Source organism: Triticum aestivum, chromosome 6D (genome assembly GCF_018294505.1).
Source record: "Triticum aestivum cultivar Chinese Spring chromosome 6D, IWGSC CS RefSeq v2.1, whole genome shotgun sequence".
Classification (NCBI taxonomy): domain Eukaryota; kingdom Viridiplantae; phylum Streptophyta; class Magnoliopsida; order Poales; family Poaceae; genus Triticum; species Triticum aestivum.
In genome coordinates, this window is record NC_057811.1 from 461,993,607 (window position 1) to 462,011,981 (window position 18,375).

Sequence of the window (18,375 nt, forward strand, 5' to 3'; positions counted from 1 at the left end):
GCAGAAGAATGCGTACAAGAAAGTAGCATGCAAACTCTCCTGCCTATTCAGTTGTTGACAAGAAAAAAAACCGAATCCAATGCACATCTCTTGAACTTGAATATAGTTTGAAATTTTGAAGTACTAGATGTCACTGGTGAGCACCTCGGATGGTTTTTTCTATTGGCGTCGCCACTGGCGAGCACCTCCCTCGCCTGGCCGGCCTTGAGGAGCGCTGATGTCCAGTCGGTTACTAGCACCATGCATTCCGGACGGGCCGGCGTCTCTGCGAGGTCCGACTCCTGCGTGGTGCCCCGTAGCTCGACGAGGTACACGCTGCAGATGTCGCCGTAGCCCAGCCGCTTCAGGAGCCTGAGTGGCCCAGGCTGAGCCGGACTCCCGCGCGTCGGCCGCTCGGGTCGTCAGGGGCGACTTTGCTAGTGCCTGTCTCGGCTCCGCCATGCCAGCCCGGAATCCCCACGAGCGCGGCGCGTCGTGAGTCGGCCCTCAAAGGCGCAGTAGCTCTGAAGCGCCGGAACGTGGCGTCGTCGGTTTCCATGAGCGCCGGCCACGCTCTTGCCCCAGCCGCCAGCACGTGCGTCGGCGAGATCCCGACATCCGTGCTGCTCGTCCGGTGCCGACTACAAGCTGCTGCTGGGTACGTGCCACGGCGACGGGCGGCTGTGGTACACGCGAACGCCAGTCCACCTAAAGCGAAGGCCAGTACCGCGCATGGCCCCGGTGTTGACTACAAGCATCTCCGGCGACATGATGTCGGCTGTCGTGACTCTCGTCATGCACGAAGCAGAGTACATGCATGTCGTCCACCGCGCAGCCGGGTCTTCGTGTCGTTCCAGATGCTGAGCTGGCATGGCCGGGAGTTCAGCGCCGACGTCGCCAGGGAAATCATGGAGCGGCAGTGGTGCGGGGACAAGGACAAGCAACTCGGGGGCCACATGCGATGGCACTGCGAGGAGATGGCACTCAACACGGCGGTGGCCCTGCACGCGAAGTGTTCGATAAAATGTGCACTGCAACGAGAGAGGGGATAAAATGAAGAAGATGACGAGGTGGATGTCAATTTAGCCAGCTCTGGTCAAAACCATGTTGAGTCAGCATGGAAACTGCTTTAACCAGGTCAAGGGGTAAAACTTGTACTATTTGGATAGCTCAAGGTTTAAGTTATCTGATTTTGAAGGATGAAAATGTACCTGCGATTAGTTTCGAGGGACAAAAATACTTTTATGTTTGATTGAATGCAGAAAATGATAAGAGCAAATCCATCTTGTTTACAAGAATCATAAATTGCTCCCAGTCGCTAACCTACCAAGGACCAAGCTCATAACGAAGGATTCTTAGACATTGAGTCACTTGAGGACCACTGCCTACTACCCAAGTCTTTATAAGGAGAAAGACATCCTTGAGCAAAGGTTGAATAGCCGATTTTGTAGTTTGCATTTTACTCGTGTCATTGGAATTATGCCGTCCCACTTTGTGCATGATTTTTTTTTTTGTCTCTACACGCTAGGATATGATATTTTTTTTTATATGTATATATAGGCATAGAAGACACCAGGAAATACCGATGGATAGTGCAAACTAGACCAGTAATAGTGCATTGCTTGGGAGATAAAATTTGAGCAAAGTGAATTTCTGCCTTTGTTATGAAAGGTGATTAATTCTTAATAGGGATGACAGTTATGTTAGTGTTGCAGATCTCCACTGGCTAGTAAAGAGACGAATCTAAGAATTTCGCAGAGCTTCATACGTTTGGAAGAGCCGGATGATATGGCTCTTGTAGCCTTGCTGATGCATGACATATATTTTCTCTCTTTCAAGACTTCTTGTCACCACGTGTTGTAGTTATTCATCCTCAATATCTCTGGAGTATGATAAACCTAGAGAATAACAACTATTGGTATTTATTTTTAGGAATTTTGTAACTGTGAGCTGCTAGACTAGGTGGATCATCTTGATCTTGGTATAAAGTCAAAAGAGTAATACAAATCTTCATTTTCAAGAGAGAAAAAAAAAAGCAAACTATTGATCTACCGAAGGACTAATGACTATATGTCACTGTCGAGCACCAAGTCTTCTATAAGAAGCCAGGCATCCCTAAGCAAACGAGGAATAGCCTATTTATCATTTTTACTTCGCATCCCTAAGCCTTCTAATTACTGTATGGTGCTTTTATGTCTATACAGTCTACACACTAGGTATATGATTAGGAATGGGCATGGAAGGCACTAGGAACTATGGATGCATTTGTGGAATCACAACATGCAGTACGTCAATGGTTACAAGTATTATTTCTCATGTGGCGGTCATACCTATCCTCACGTGCTTACATGCTTCTATAATTCCTTTGTAATTGGTAAAATGAAGGATTGCAGCTTTTAGTAGTATATACAGATACATAGAGGTGGAGTGCCCCCTTCGTAAAAAAAAGGCAATAACATTGCTGTAAAAGTATTCAGCTTTGCGCCAAAGGATGTAAATCGTAGCTATACCTTCCTACTTACTGACTTGTTGGCAACTAATAAGCAGGTCCAATGCAAATCTCTTGATGTACTCCCTCCGTCCCATAATATAAGATATTTTTTGATACTAGTGTAGTGTCAAAAAAGTCTTATATTATGGGATGAAGAGGGTAGTTTAGACAAGTAGATACAAATCCAAGTCTTGCGTGAAATCAAATTAATTAACATCAACAAAAATAGCTCAAGAATGATATTCAAATCAGCATTGCATCATGAGAAAACATGTCGACCATGAAATTAAACTGCTAGGACTTCGAACTCTATGCATGACTAGTAAGATGCCCGTGCGTTGCACGAAACACCGAAATGCATTGATTCGGGAGTTATTTATTTGACAAAGTATGTGTGGGGTCATCTCATGTGTAACAAATACCAATAGGTTTCTTCGGAAATTCATTCTTCTCTAGAGCTCACAAGCATCTAGATGAATAGTATATGTAGGTGAAATAGATAAACATAAAATCTTTTGTAAATAAAAGTGTTCAAGTGTTAAATTTGCATCCAAAACTTCATGAAGAAATAACATTTATTGTGCTTTGCAAAAATGATCTTTAAACATTATTTTTTGAGTATCGATTTTGTTTAGGGGGCAGATGGGCACCAAGAGTAGTGACCTCTCTAGATCCTTCTTATTTTTTTCCTGAGATGGCTAGATGAGGTGAGAGGGAGAGATGGATGAACGTGAAAGGCAGGGGGTTATCTGTAAACAAGGAGTGGAGTGCGGGTTTTCTTTTTGCAAAACTGACATATTTTGTCTCACATGCGTTGGATGTAAATTGAACGGTTGTAAATGAAGGATGGCAGGCACACCATCATCACCAATTCAGCTTTTTATAGTGGTATATCTCTACTCTTATAAAAAAACCGAGTTGGTGATGATGGTGTGCCTGCCATCTTGTAATATAGACCGTCCGATATATATCTGATGGATAGAAAGCAAACTATGAAAATTTTACAAAAGATACCCGCACATCTCTCCACATTTACAGATAAGGCCTTGCCTCGTTCATCCTTATCTCCCACAACCTCATTGATGAGCAATTAAAAAAGGAAGTCTTTGAAACAATCTAGCATGGTGGCCGCTGCCGCCTGCCGGCGCCATCCATCCCCATGCCCCGCCCAGTCCGACCACCAGTCACCACCACGCTGCACTCCTCCTCACCTTATCTCCCATCTTTCATTTTTTCGATGAAATTCCCGAGATACCATTTTTCCGATAAAATTCTCAAGATATCATTAGTTTTTACACATGGGATTACTCCTGCATGGGTCAATCACAACAAGTGTTTTGTAAAAAAATGCATCTTGATGTTCCGTGCAATGCACGAGCATCTTGCTAGTAGATATAGATATATAGATATAGAATATGAACTTGCTATTAGTAGACATACATAACAGTACACATGAGCCTGAAATATTTTGTGCAATATCAAGAAGAGCTATATGTAACCATGATTTCTAAAGCTTTGAAGCAAACTGATTCAAGCTAAAACTAGTTCTTTCACTAAAGATATCACATGCTAGAACATGTAAATGAATTCGGAAAAAGGGGCTAAATCGTAGAACTGAGAAAGTATAACCTTCTTTGATTAAACACATATGAAGACATGAGCAAATTCATCTTGTTTGAAGTATTGATAAAGCTCTCATAGTTGCTAACCAACTCGAGGACTAAACTCATATCCAACTCGAGGACTAAGGTCATTACCGAGGGATTTCTAAATACTCACCTACCATTGGACTAAAGACTTCATGTCAGTGCCTAATACCCCAAGTCTTTACAAGAAGCAAGACTCCCCTCAGCAAAAGATGAACGGGGTATTCCCCATTTTACTTCTCTTGGAATTATGCAATCACATTTCATGCATTATTAGTGATGTCTCTTCACACTAGTACATGCATTTGATAGGTATAGGCATAGAATGCACCATGAACTAGCTACCTACTGATTGATCACTAGAATCACAACATGCACTCGGTGACTGTTTTGACTGCTATCTCATGTTGTTCCAGCTGGACCTTTAGCCGTGCTACCGTGCCATCTTGAGCATGCAGCATAGTGATATTTGTTTGTTTGGCTCAGGTGACGTGGGGGTCAAGAGGCTTGGATGGAATTGGGATGGTGGCAAATTTGCTATTCGTAGTGAAGGTTGTCAAAATAGGACAAGAGAAGTCTATGGTGTTGGCTGGAGAGCCTCTAGATTTGCCAGCTTTCTTTATCAGTTTGTCCGCATAGCGATTTCATCATATCAATGCCACCCCATTTTACAATTTTACAAACATTGCACAGTTGAAAAAGTGATGGCCTTGTTACTGCAGACCAATGTTGCTGGTACCTTGGCAATGGAGATGACTACGCAATGAGTCATGTTGACCCATTGACACAATACGTCCTATTTGAGTGGGGGAAAACATGCATAACTCAAGATTAGTAGTAGAATGCCAGTAATACACCCGCCGGCCTCATGAATGGCCTAGACAAGAACTGTCCCGGGCATACCTGCAAACATGGAAAGATTATTTTGTAGAATACGGACTAACCAAAAAATTTAAACTTCAGCGTTATGTACTTTGTAAGGCCCCATGACTTAGTTCTTTTTCTTTTTGCGAAATCATGACTTAGTTCGGTTAGACTAGCTCTCTTAATCAACCGAAAAAGTAAAGATCCTTCAGAAAGAAAATTAACTATGCTCACAATGAATATTACAAGTTGAACTTAATTACTAAAGATGGTCCAGCCTTCACAAGATTGAAAGCTTGCATGCAAACTGATTTGAGCTAAGCCTAGTTTTCTTCCATAAGTCCAGGAGACCATCTCCTAAAACCTGCACCAATAAGGATCAGCTGCAAAAGTACACGTATAAGTGAATGAGGTGAAAAGGGATAACCAGAGATTTAATTACTAAATGTAGAATTAAGAACATATTGTCTCGATGTTTTACTTTGACTGGATGCAAACAACAACATTGACAAATTAAACCCCTCAATAACCTTCTGGATTATGCAAAGCCATCAGTCCTACATTTTCCCTCCTGGAGACACATTTAAACAATTGACTGTGACCAAATGAGGAGAAAAGCTCATTAGCACCAAAGAATCAACAATCAAATATTACGGATTCCAAAATCATGTTAGCTCAAAAACAACATCAGAAAGCACCTTGCATAATAATTACTGAGATGCGGAGATTGGAACCACAATGCCGATTACCAAAGATATGGATCTAAAAAGGGTAGATAATCCTAATTATCAAAGAGAAAAGATGATACATTTTTCTCATTCCCAATTACGTATGTAGTGTCATGCATCCTACAGAAGGATGCACTTAAGGCATTTCCTTTATATTGACGACCTAGGTAAAAGAGCAGCGTTCATGAGGTTCATTCTTAGTGTGCAATTCTCGGTGCTTAGGTGACGTCACATATAGGTTCTACTAAACATACCTATGACAAAAGAGAGAAAAAAACACTTTTTGCACTGACGATACAACATTGAACTGGGCTCTAAGTGCTAATGTTAGCATTTAGACAGAAGGGTCCTTGTCAAAGCTTTGAAGGTGGTATTAAACAACAATTCAGCTCAGAAGGCAAAAAAAAAACTATAAATTAGACTGATAAGAGTGTGTTGCTCTTCGGACAAAGTTCTGAGCAGAGTGAATTTCTGCCTTTGTTATGAGAAGTAGTTAATTCTTAATAGAGGTTAAGGCTATGTTATTGTGGCAAATCTCCGTTGTAGTAAAGAGGCGAATATGAGAATTTTGCAAAGTTTCATACTTTTGGAAGAGCAACATAAGGTGGCTCTTATAGCCTCGGTGATGTATGAGATATATTTTCTCTCATAAGACTTCTTGTCTCCAAGTACTGTAGTTATTCATTTCAATATCTGTATTCACTATAATTCAGTATTTTGGTTACATAATTAATAAAGGTTTCATATTCACTGACCTACCCAAGGACCAAGCACATGATCAAGGGATTCTTAGCTATGGACCTACCGAAGGACTAATGACTACATGTCACTGTCTAGCACCAAGTCTTTCTATAAGAAGCCGGCCACCCCTAAGCAAAAGGGGGATAACTTATTTCCCATTTGTTTACTTCTCCATCTTCGAAATATCTAGCAGGGCAACCGTAAGTCTCTAATGACTATATGGTGCTTTTGTTTCTACACACTAGGTATATGATTAGGAATGGGCACGGAAGGCACTAGGAATTATGGGTGCAACTGTGGAATCCCAACGTGCACTCTTGGGTTCAGCCAGCCGTTGTGCCTGTTAGAGTTAAGCAAAAAAGCCAGGAGCGACAAGCCCCTGTAGATCGATCTACACCAGCAGTATACGTACGTGCTACGATCAACAAGGCACGGTAGCTGTATGATGACCAAGCGAAGATAGCTTCACGTGTAGAGGCGCAAGGATCAATCCAGCTGCCTGACTGTGTGCTAAGTTAGCACATACACGAACGTTACTGTTCCTGGGGGTTTTGGATCTAGCTACTCTGTACTCTCCCTCGATCTTTACTGCTCTGACACTTTCTTTCTTGGCTGGAATGCTCTTTCTTGCCCATCTGGAACGTGAACCGGAGGATGATGCCAATGATGCATCTAGTAGAGATCATCTGCATCCCTAACTGACCTGACCCAAGGCTGACCAGATAGACATACAGCAAGTATTTGTTTGCTTTTAGCCTGGCTTGTAAGACAGACGATCACAATGGCTTGGAATTCCACTACCAAAATGGCTTGGGATATCATGCATAAATATCAGAAATGTCGTCCTTAGCATCCACACTAGACGAGAGAAAACCTAGCTCGTCGTTGCAGATAGTAGGCCTTACTGCTGGTGATCAGCATTGCCACGGTCAGAGTCAGTACAATGATGGTCCTATTGATCCATTGAAACTGCATTACCAAGTGAAATCATGCACACAGCTTGGCGGGATGAGTAGAGCACCATTGGTTGCACCCACTTCGAGAATGGCCCACTGGACCTTGGTAAACTCTTTACATACTTCTATCAGTCTAGCTCTCTTAATAAACTAACGAAGGATAGACGATTCAAAAATTAAACCAACTATACTCATATCAAGTTGAATGGAACCGAAAGATGGTCTAACCTTTATATATATAATCTAAAGCTTGGATGCAAACTGATCCGAGCTAAGCCTAGTTCTCTCGCATGAGATTGTCATGTCTGCTAGAACATGTAAATGAATCAGGTGAGAAGGGGCTTAAATTGAGAAGATACTGCCTCGAATTTTTCTTTGAATCAATGCAAACAACAAGGTAAATTACAGCTCCATAACCTTCTTAATTATGCAAGCCATCAGTGCTGAATGATCTGGCATTTTATCTCCAAAAGACACATTCAAGCAACTGGGCATAACCCGGTCATAATACGAGACTAAGTACCAAAGCAATCAACAGTCTAATATTCTAGGTTGCAATCAAAATGACTAGTAGAATGCAGAAGCAATAACATTGCCCTAAACCTGTTTAGATTTTGCAGCAAAGAATGTAAATTGCAGTTAGAAAACTCTACTGCTTATTCAGTTATTGGCAAATAAATAAGTGAATCCAATGGCTTGAATATAGTTTGGAGAAGTAGATACAAATTAAGTTTATTAGAATCAGCAGCAATAGCTCAGGACATACACTCTCTTTACAGCCTTCTATTAGACTAGCTCGCTTATAAACTGACAAAGGACAAACCTATAAAAAAATAAACCAACTATGCTCAGAATGAATACAACAAGTTGAAGCATATTAGGAAAAATAAATTGGTCTAAAATTGATATCTAAAGCTTGAAAGCAAATAGATTAAGCTAAGCTTAATTCTTTTGCAGGAGAGATAATGTGCCAAAAGCCCAGAGCATGTAAACGAGTCATGTGAAAAGGGCTAAATGTACAATTGAGAAGATGTTGTCCCCTTCAGTTTTCTTTGATTAGACGCAAACAACGACATGAGCAAAATCATCTTGTTCGAGGGAATGATAAAGCTGTTGTAGCCGCTAACCTACCAGAGGACCAAGCCCATAACTGATGGATTCTTATATATTGACCTACCAGATGACAAAAGACTTCATGTCACTGCCTACTACCCAAGTCTTTATAAGAAGCAAGAAGTAGGCAAAGGATGAGTAGCATATTTCTCGTTTTACTAGTCTACCTTGGAATTATGCAGTTCCATTTTATGCATTATTTGTTGTGTCTCTGCCCAGTAGGGATATGAATTTGATAGGCATAGGCATAGGCATAGCAGACACCAGGAACTACCAATAGACCACCGGGATCACAAGATGCAACCGGTCGACTAGCTATGGCACCGTCATCAGCATCTGGTGCGACTGACCCATAGGCCACGCTCTCTCGTGCCATCATGAGGAATCAGCAAAGGGATGAACAGGGGATCAAAGGTTGGGATGGAATGGGAATTGGACAATATTTGGTCGATGCAATCATAACTGGCGAAAGAGGCTAGAGAGTTAAAGCAGACATGTGCCACTTGCTGATAAGAGATATCTGTGTAGAGATCAGTAATAGAAATGTCTTCCAGTCGTCCTTAGAAAACCACACTACACATGTTGCTATTTCACAAGCTCACAGTTAAAAAACCAATCACCTAGTTGTTGGAGATCGTTGCTGCTGGCACCTCGGTGATAACAATGACATGGAGGGGTTCATGTTGATCCACTGACACAGTGTAGCCACCTTCAGTAAAAAAATATGCACAGATTGGCAAAATAACGTCAGAAATGCACCTGCTTCAAGAATGACATGCTAGATAAGTACCGTGTCGGGCATACCTGCAAAACATGGAAGATTATATTGTGAATCTCTTGCTACCCAAACTTGTCAAGCTTTAGTTATTTGTACTTGATAAGTCACTTGACAGAATTCTGTTAAGACTAGCTCTCTTAATCAACCAACGAAGTAAAGACCCTCCAGAAAAAAAATTAAACCAACTGTGCTCACAATGAATAAAACAAGCCGAAGCGAAGGAAAGATGGACTAACCCTTGACAATTTTTAAAGCTTGGATGCAACGTGATTCGAGCCAAGCCTAGCTTTCTTCTGTTTAAATGGAGATTTAATTGCTAAATGTAGAATTCAGAAAATACTGTCTCCATGTTTTTTTTACTGAATGCAAACAGCAACCCTGGCAAATTACACCCCTTAATTATGTAGCGCCAACAATCCTACATTTATCTCCAAAAGACGCATTTAAGCAACAGAATATAACCAGAGAAGAGGCTGTAAACACCAAAGCAATCAACAACAGTCTTATAGGTTTCAAAGCAGAATAATGTGTCAAAGGATATAACTTGCAAGACTCCTGCTTATTTGCTTGTTAACAAGAAATTAAATGAACCCAATGCATATCTCTTGAATAAAGTTTAGAAAAGTATATAACAAATCCAAGTGTTGCAGGAGAATAAGTTAATTAGCACCAGCAGCAATGGCTGAAGACAGATCTACTTATACTGATCCGTATCGTGAAAAACATGTCCAGGATGAAATTAAATTGCCGGGACTGAAGTTCTGAGCATGATCTGTACTTGATACATGTGAACATATATAACACTCTAAAAAGTATGAATGAATTTGAAATATTGTGTGCAATATCAAAAGAGTTATCTCCAACTGAAATCAGTGTAGGAAAAAAATTACAGAAACTCCCACATGAAATTGATCGGCCAGCACCAGGCAGAAAATAGATATTAGAACTAATTAGGAACAGGACAGTTTAGCCAAAAAAAAACGTAAAAATTCCATTTTTCAATCAAGTGGTGATATGTATGGGCTGCTATTACGGATACCAGATCATGTTATCTTGTCGGCAGCATTAGAAATTATTTCCTTTATATTGACATCCTAAGTAAATACATATAGCTTCTAAAACAAGGTGCTTTCTCTTTTATTGTTATAGTGTACAATTCTCAGAGTTTAGGTGCGGTCACATATATCTTCTAAAACATCTCGATGTCAAAAGAGCAAAAAAAAGTACTTGTTTGCCGTGACGATACAACATTGAACTGGGCTCTAAGTGCTAATGTTAGCTTTCAAACAAAATGGTCCTTCTCAGAGCTTTGAAACTGGTATTAAACAACAATTCAGCTCATAAGGCAAATATATATATATATATATATATATATATATATATATATATAACTGCAAATTAGACCGATAATAGTGCATTGCCCTTCATTGCTTAGCAGAAAGGGTTTGAGCACAGTGAATTTTTGCCCTTGTTATGACAAGCGATTAATCCATAACAGAGAGATGACGGTTATGTTATTGTGGCAGATCACCATTGTGGCTAGTAAAGAGACGAATATGAGAGAATTCTGCAAGGCTTCATACTTTTGGAAGAGCCACATGAGGTGGATCTTATAACGTCGGTGATGTATGAGATATATTTTCTCTCTTTTAAGACTTCTTGTCTCCAGGTGCTGTAGTTATTAATCTTCAATATCTCTGGAACTCGATGAAACTAGAGAATGTTGGCTCTACTTAGCTTGTTTTTCGTTTCTCTTTGGGGACGGAATGACAACCATTGTTATTTATTTTCATGAACTTTTGTAACTGTAAAATGCATTGATTAGGTGGACCATCTTGATCTTGCTACTAAGTCAAAAGAGCAATACAAATCTTTCTTTTCAATGATAAAAAAGCAAAAGAAATCATTGTTTGGTTAAAGAATTGATTAAGGTTCCATATCCTAAGGCCTACCCCAGGACCAAGCACATGATCAAGAAATTGTTAGCTATTGACCTACCAAAGGAGTAATGACTGCATGCCACTGTCTAGCACCAAGTCTTCTATAAGAAGCCGGGCATCCCTAAGCAAAAGAGGAATAGCTTACATCTCTTTTTACTTCTCCATCTTCAAAATATGTAGCCAGGCATCCCTAAGTCTTCTAATGACTATATGGTGCTTTTGTGTCTCTATACACTAGCTATATGATTGGGAATTGGCATGGAAGGCATTAGGAATTATCGATGCATTTCTGGAACCACCACATGCACTCTCGGGTTCAGCTAACCGTCCTGCCTCTCCCTCTTACTCCACCACATTGGCTACTCTCTCTCAATATCTACTGCTGTGACAGTCTCATACTCATCCAATCTTTAGAAAGCATCAATGATCTTTTCCTTCTTGGCTGGGATACTCTCAGAGCATCGATGCAATATTTTCTTTCTTGGGCAGGGTGCTCTCAGAGTCTCATATGCCACGCTCTCATGGCATCTAGGAAGCATCCATGGGGTATTACTATTTCTTTCTTGCTGGGATGGCGCGTGAATCAGAGAAGACTGATTCACATCACTGATGCCAAGGAAGGCAAGGTCGCAAGGATGCACCTGACCTGACCAAAGGCTGACCAGGGAGACATACTTGTTGCTTTTAGCCTGGGCTTTTAGGATAGAGATAATCACAATGGCTTGGAATTCCGCTAATAATAAATGGCCTTGAACATTCCATCCATCCAGTCATCCACAACTGTGAATTGCTGAATTTGACCAAGCTCATAACTGATGGATTCTTATCTATTGACCTACCGGGTGATGAAACACTTCATGTCACTGCCTACTACGGTACTACCCAAGTCTTTATAAGGAGCAAGGCTTCATGTCACTGCCTACTACGGTACTACCCAAGTCTTTATAAGGAGCAAGGCGTAAGCAAAGGATGGGTAGCATATTTCTCATTTTACTTGTCTACCTTGGAATTAAGTAATCCCATTTTATGCATTATTTTGTTGTGTCTGCGCAGTAGGGATATGAATTTTATGCATAGAAGACACCAGGAACTACCGATGGACCACCAGGATCACAACATGCAACCAGTCGACTAGCTATGCCGACCGTCATCGTCGTCTGGTGCGACTGACCCATAGGCCACGCTCTCTCGTAACATCATGAGGAATCAGCAAAGGGACGAAATGGGGATCAGAGGTTGGGATGGAATGGGAATTGGACAATATTTGGTCGATGCAATCATGACTGACAAGAGAGGGCTAGAAAGAGCAGACGTGTGAACATGTCTACTAATACTGAAGACAGATCTACTAATACTGATCCGAATCTGTCCGGGATGAAATTAAATTGCTGGGACTTCAAGTTCTGTGCATGATCTGTACTTGATACATGTGAACATATAACACTATAACAGTATGAATGCATTTGAAATACCGTGTGCAATATCAAAATGAATTATCTCTAACTTGAATCAGTGCAGGATTTTTTTACAGAAACACCCACATGAAATTGATCGGTCAGCACCTGGCAGAAAATACTACCTCCGTTTCAAAATATATGACGTTTTGGTAGACTAGCTAGCCTACCAAAACGTCATATATTTTGAAACGGAGGTAGTACATGTTAGAACTACTGAGGAACAGAACAGTTTAGCCAAAAAAAAAAGTCCATAACAATACATTATTACATCAAGTGGTTATATTTATGAACTGTTGTTACAGATACCAAATAATTCTATCATCTTTTCAACAGCATTAGAAATCCTTTCGCATAATAATTACTGACATCTGAATGGAAATTACCATATAATAAATAGCTAAAAATGGCATTATGGAATCATAGGATACACTCATTCTCACTCCAAATTATGTAGTGGCGTTCTCCAGGACAGTGTTACATTAACTTTCATATTGGCTGGGTAATTAAAAGAGTGGCTGTGAGGAATATCCTCGTTAACATCAGAACATTCCCTCAAAATTAGAACATTTAGGGTAATTCTCTTGTAATGTTATAAAGTGTATGTTTCTGAAACCTTACACAGATGCATGGTTTTTGAGTCGCGACTAGTCAAGTCGCCGCCAGCCCTGCGGCGCGGCGATTAGTCGACCCAAGTCGCTGTATAGTCGCCATAAGTCGCTGTATAGTCGCGAGTCGCCCTGATTTCTAGAAAACGACTTGGCGATTAGTCGGCGACTATACAGCGACTAATCAGCGACTCAAAAACCATGCACAGATGTGCAGTCACCCCAGTCTACTGATACAGCAAGCTTCCCTACATATAGGTTCTTAACATATCGATGACGAAAGAGCAAAAAATCGTCAACTTTTGCCACATTAAATTGGACTAAAGGTGTTGATGTTGTCATTCAAACAGAGGAGTCCCTGACTAAGATATGAAGGTGATATTTTTCTGTTTAATTCATGTGTAGAGAAAGCTAAACACCATAAGTAGAAAACTCTAGTTCAACAGGAATAACTGAACAACACTACATTCAAATTACATCGAACGAAATGGAATTGAGTGAGACAAGCTTAGCCTACATAATTGGTCATCATTTTGCCCGCTAGCTCATTTACCTCTTTTTGTAATAAATTAATCCGTTCACAGAGCTATAATTCAAATAGAGCATCATCATCAATGTGCACAGGCACCATCATGAAGAACACGGAAGATTAATTTTGCAAAATTTCTCGCTAACCAAACTTGTCAAGTTTCAGCAGTCTGTAATTTGCAAGGTCCCCTTAGTCCCTTACAGAGTTCGGTTAGACTAGCTCTTTTAATGAACCGATGAAGTGAAGATGCTTCGGAGAAAAAATTAAAGCAAGTATGCTCACAATGAATATAACAAGTTTAAGCGAATTAGGATAGATCTTCTAACCTTCACAATATATAAAGCTTGGATGCAACTGATTCGAGCTAAGCCTAGTTTCCAGGAGATCATCTGCTAGAACCTGCAACAATAAGGAAGAGCTACAAAAGTGAGCATGTAAGTATATCAGGTGAAAAAGGGTAAATGGAGATTTAATTGCTAAATGTAGATACTGTCTCCATTTTTTCTTTGACCGGATGCAAACAGCAACACTGGCAAACTATACCCCTTAATTATGCAAAGCCACCAGTCCTGCCGTTTACCTCCAAAAGACACACTTAAACATCCGAAGATAACTCAGTAAGGAGAAGAGTGTGTTAGCACCAAAGCAATCAACAGTCCAATAGTACAGGTTTCAAAGCAGGAGAATGTGTCAAAGGATGTGTAACTTGCGATGAGAACTCTCCTACTTATTGGGCTGTTGGAAAACGAAGTAAATGAATCTAATGCATATCTCTTGAATATAGTTTGGAGTAGATATCAAATCCAAGTCTCGCAGGAGAACAAGGTAATTAGCATCAGCAGCAATAGCTTAAGACAGATATTCGTTTTGATCAGCATCGCATCATGAAAAAACATGTCCAGGATGAAATTAAATTACTGGGACTTTAACTCCTGTGCATAATCTGTACTTGGTACAGGTGAACAAAAATTAACAGGATGAACAAATTTGGAATATTTTTGCAATAACAGCGTAGTAAAAAAAATTGCAGGAAGTCACGCATGAAATTGATCGGCCAGCACAAGGCAGGAAGTAGATATTAGAGAACTCGTGAGTAGATAACAGAACACTTTAGCCAAGAAAATTCCATCAACAACACATTTTTCAATCAAGTGAACATATCTACAAATTGCTATTATGGGTACCAAAGTCATGCTATCTTGCTGACAGCATCAGAAAATACTTTGCATAATAATTACTGAGATCTAAATGGAGATTCACACTTATTCTCATTGCAAATTATGTGGTGGCATTCTCCAGAAGGACAGTGGTTACTACTTGCATATTGACTGGGTAATTAAAATATTAGCCTTGAGGAATATACATGTGAACATCAGGACATGGATGGTAGCATTTTCTCTAGTGTTATAAAGTGTATGTTTCTGAAACCTTAGATGTATTATTACCTACATATAGGTTCTAAACATATCAATGACAAAAGAGTCTTTTTGCCATATTGAACTGGACTGAAGTTATTGGTCAAACAGGAGATATAAAGGTGATACTTTTCTATTTATGTAATATGTAAGAGAAAGCTAACAGCATAAGTAGAAAACACTAGTTCAATGGGAATAACTGAAAAACACTACGTTCAAATTACATCCAACAAAATGGAATTGACTAATTGAGTGAGACAAGCTCAACCTACATAGTTGGTCATCATTTTGCCTGCTAACTCACTCGCCACCTCTTTATGTCCTAAATCAACCCATTCACAGAGCTATGCAAAGGGAGCATCATCCATCAATGTGCACTGACACCATTCTCTGCATTGAGCCCATACAGCACGCCTGCATATTTCTCGGTTGATCCAGCAAAGAAGGAATCCTTGAGTTTCCAGAACGCACAAGACGTGACCAGGCTATCGGACCCGGCCTGATGTGACTCTCCAACACGCTCCACATCGAGCAACTCGGCGAGCTTGTTCAGCCCGCCGTGCAGGCTGTTGCAGAACTTCATGAGATGCTTGATGTCATAGACAGTGGGGAAATATATCTTCATCAGCTTGAAGAACCCAGCCTGTGTGTCCGGGAGGCTGTTACAGGTGAGGATTTTGAGCAGGTAGCCGAAGTCGTATCCCGCGTGGAAGGTCACCCAGTAGACGGCGTCGTTGAGCACAACGCCCGAGGACATGAGCAGCTCGGCAAATCGGCGGGCGTCGACGCCGCGCTCGGCGTTGCGGCGGAAGTCGATGCCGCTGTGGCGGAGCAGCTCGATGGAGTCCGTGGCGAAGATGTCGCGCTCGTCGTCGAACTCCCGGAAGTTGAACTGCCAGACGCATCGGCGGCGTCCGGCGCCGAGGGCAGGGAGCTCGCCCGTGGGGCCCGAGAAGGTGAGGCCCAGCTGGATGAGGTGCAGCATGTCGACGTTGGCCTTGAGGGTGGCGTAGTTGTAGTCGGCCGGGGAGCGGAAGGCGCCGACGGGGCGGCAGACGATGCCCGGGAACTCGGTGTCCATGGCGACGAAGGGGAACTCGTCGACGACGTCGCGGATCAGCGCGAACTCCGCCTCCAGGTTGTCCGCCCACACCTCCCGGATCTCCACCGGCTCCTCGCCGTCCACGCCGCCGTTGGCCTTGGAGATCACCGCGGCCGCGAGATCCGACATCGCCATGGCCGGCAGATTTCCTAGGGTTTGGTCGGATTGGGATGGTGGGTGGGATGGGGGAAGGCTCTGGATTTTTTTAGACCCGGGGGAGGGGGTGGTGGGGTGCGTGGTGGCCAGCCAGCCAGCCAGCCAGCCAGAGGACGCGCTCGCTGGTGCGGCGTCGCCTCTATCGCGAATCGACGGCTGGGATGCAAACTCCAGCTCCGGATGGACGGCTGGGGATGACCCTCTCACCTACCGGTATGCCGCTTCAAATTTGAAGCAGAGGTGAAGGTTGCCTTACAAATAACGCTCATAAATCAAAATAGGAGAACATCTGGACGTTGCTACGGGCTATAATACATCTTTATCTTTACCTACTAATAAACCAGCGATTGCTTCTGGGCGTACGTCGTGCACTTTTCGCATAAAAGACCCTACTGTTTTGCCTATTCAACCCGCAATCCTTGATGAATTCGGAAAAAAATAAGGTTCGACATTTTTCAGATCGAGCGGCGGCGCTCCCGTCGGTGGAAGGGCTGCGGGAGGTGGGGAGCGGCGGAGATCGGCGAGGCGATCCAGCACAGCGGTGTGTAGTGGAGGCCCGAGGCGGTGGCGGTCCATGGCCATGGTGACTCAGTCTTCTCGGAGGAAGAGAAGAGGGAGGTAGACGAGGTGGGATGGAGAGAAGAGAAGGGAAAATAGGGACTGCGCGACTACCTACTGTTGGTCCTGCGGCGGCTCCGGTACTCCCTCCCTCAGGTCAGTTTTCTCTCACAATTACTTCCCACCAGATCGAGATTGACAGAGGCGATAGAGATTCGGCGTTGGACGTGTGTGGCGGCGTGGTAGGAGCACGGGGAGGGACGCCGTGTTGGTGGAGGCGACCAACAAAATAGATAAGCACTGGGAGGCTGCCGATGCCATGGACGAGCGATGGGGAGAGCCGTCGTGGTGGACGAGAATGACCACCACGGATCCCTCGCCCCAAGTCATGATCCAGTTGCGGTCGTTCTTCAAAATCTATCTGCTACATCACATCCGGAACCTCACATGTCACAGCCTCCCGTCTAGCACCGTGATGCCGCTTTGGTCGCCATCACTATGCCACGGTCCTTCATAGTGCGCTGTTTGCTTAGCACTAATAGGTAGAAGAATCATAAATCAAGTGCACCTACCATATTATTGGCTCTTCTCTAATCTGTATGTCATATTATTGATTCAGTGCTGGGTAGATTCTTTTTATTGGCCATGTTGTGATGAGAACATGGTGTGGCTGACTGCTTCATAATCCTGCTACTGATACATGTATGCTGCTGATTGGTCCTGATATACACTGCCTATTGCTGCTAATAGTAATATAAATACTCAATTTGATAGGTAAAGTGGTAATAGACGGTGAGATTGCATAGTGCGCATATGCCAATCAGCCAATTGTCCTTTCTGTGATGAATTAGAGAATATTGCTCATATGTTAATCAGCTCCTCCTCCCCGGCCTTGTTGTAGTCTGAACTTTAAAGTTTTCATCCACTCAATGTTGATTCAGTCTAAGATCTCTGGGAAGAAATTATTTCAACAATATTCACTCTATTGTGCTTATTGCGGTCATGTGGAATATATGGAAGCGAAGGAACTCCAAGCTCTTCTGGGATGTTTATGAGGAGTTGCACATTACTGCTAGCAAGATTGTTGATGATCTTATATATTTTGGTCCAACATGTATTCAAATGAAATTAATGAAGGGCTCTTATGGATTGAAGCACTATGTTGTATCAACTATTTGTGAGATTGTAATTTTCCCTTCCTTTACTTTTCTATTAATCCCACCGCATAGTTTGCCTTTGTATAGTTCTGAGCTTTGTAAAGTGGTCCAGGCCGGCGTAAGCGCGCTGTAGCCCTCGGGAAAAAAGGCGACGAGTGAT

At 42.2% G+C, this 18,375-nt stretch overlaps 1 protein-coding gene across 4 annotated transcripts; it reads right to left on the reverse strand.

The window, feature by feature from the left end:
• Window positions 1-5,016: 5,016 nt before the first annotated feature.
• LOC123145910 (probable CCR4-associated factor 1 homolog 7) lies at window positions 5,017-16,576 on the reverse strand. Of its 4 annotated transcripts, none has more exons than XM_044565427.1 (4): window positions 15,515-16,576; window positions 14,154-14,226; window positions 5,462-9,227; window positions 5,017-5,363 (listed from the first exon to the last, which is right to left on the reverse strand). In XM_044565427.1, exon 1 carries the CDS (start codon window positions 16,477-16,479, stop codon window positions 15,610-15,612), a length of 870 nt encoding a protein of 289 aa, XP_044421362.1. In that variant the 5' UTR covers window positions 16,480-16,576; the 3' UTR covers window positions 5,017-5,363; window positions 5,462-9,227; window positions 14,154-14,226; window positions 15,515-15,609. The 4 variants fall into 4 exon arrangements, with proteins under 4 accessions (XP_044421362.1, XP_044421363.1, XP_044421360.1 ...); XM_044565428.1 differs by adding an exon at window positions 9,278-9,322 and having other exon boundaries at window positions 5,017-9,209; XM_044565425.1 differs by having other exon boundaries at window positions 5,017-9,227.
• Window positions 16,577-18,375: the final 1,799 nt, after the last annotated feature.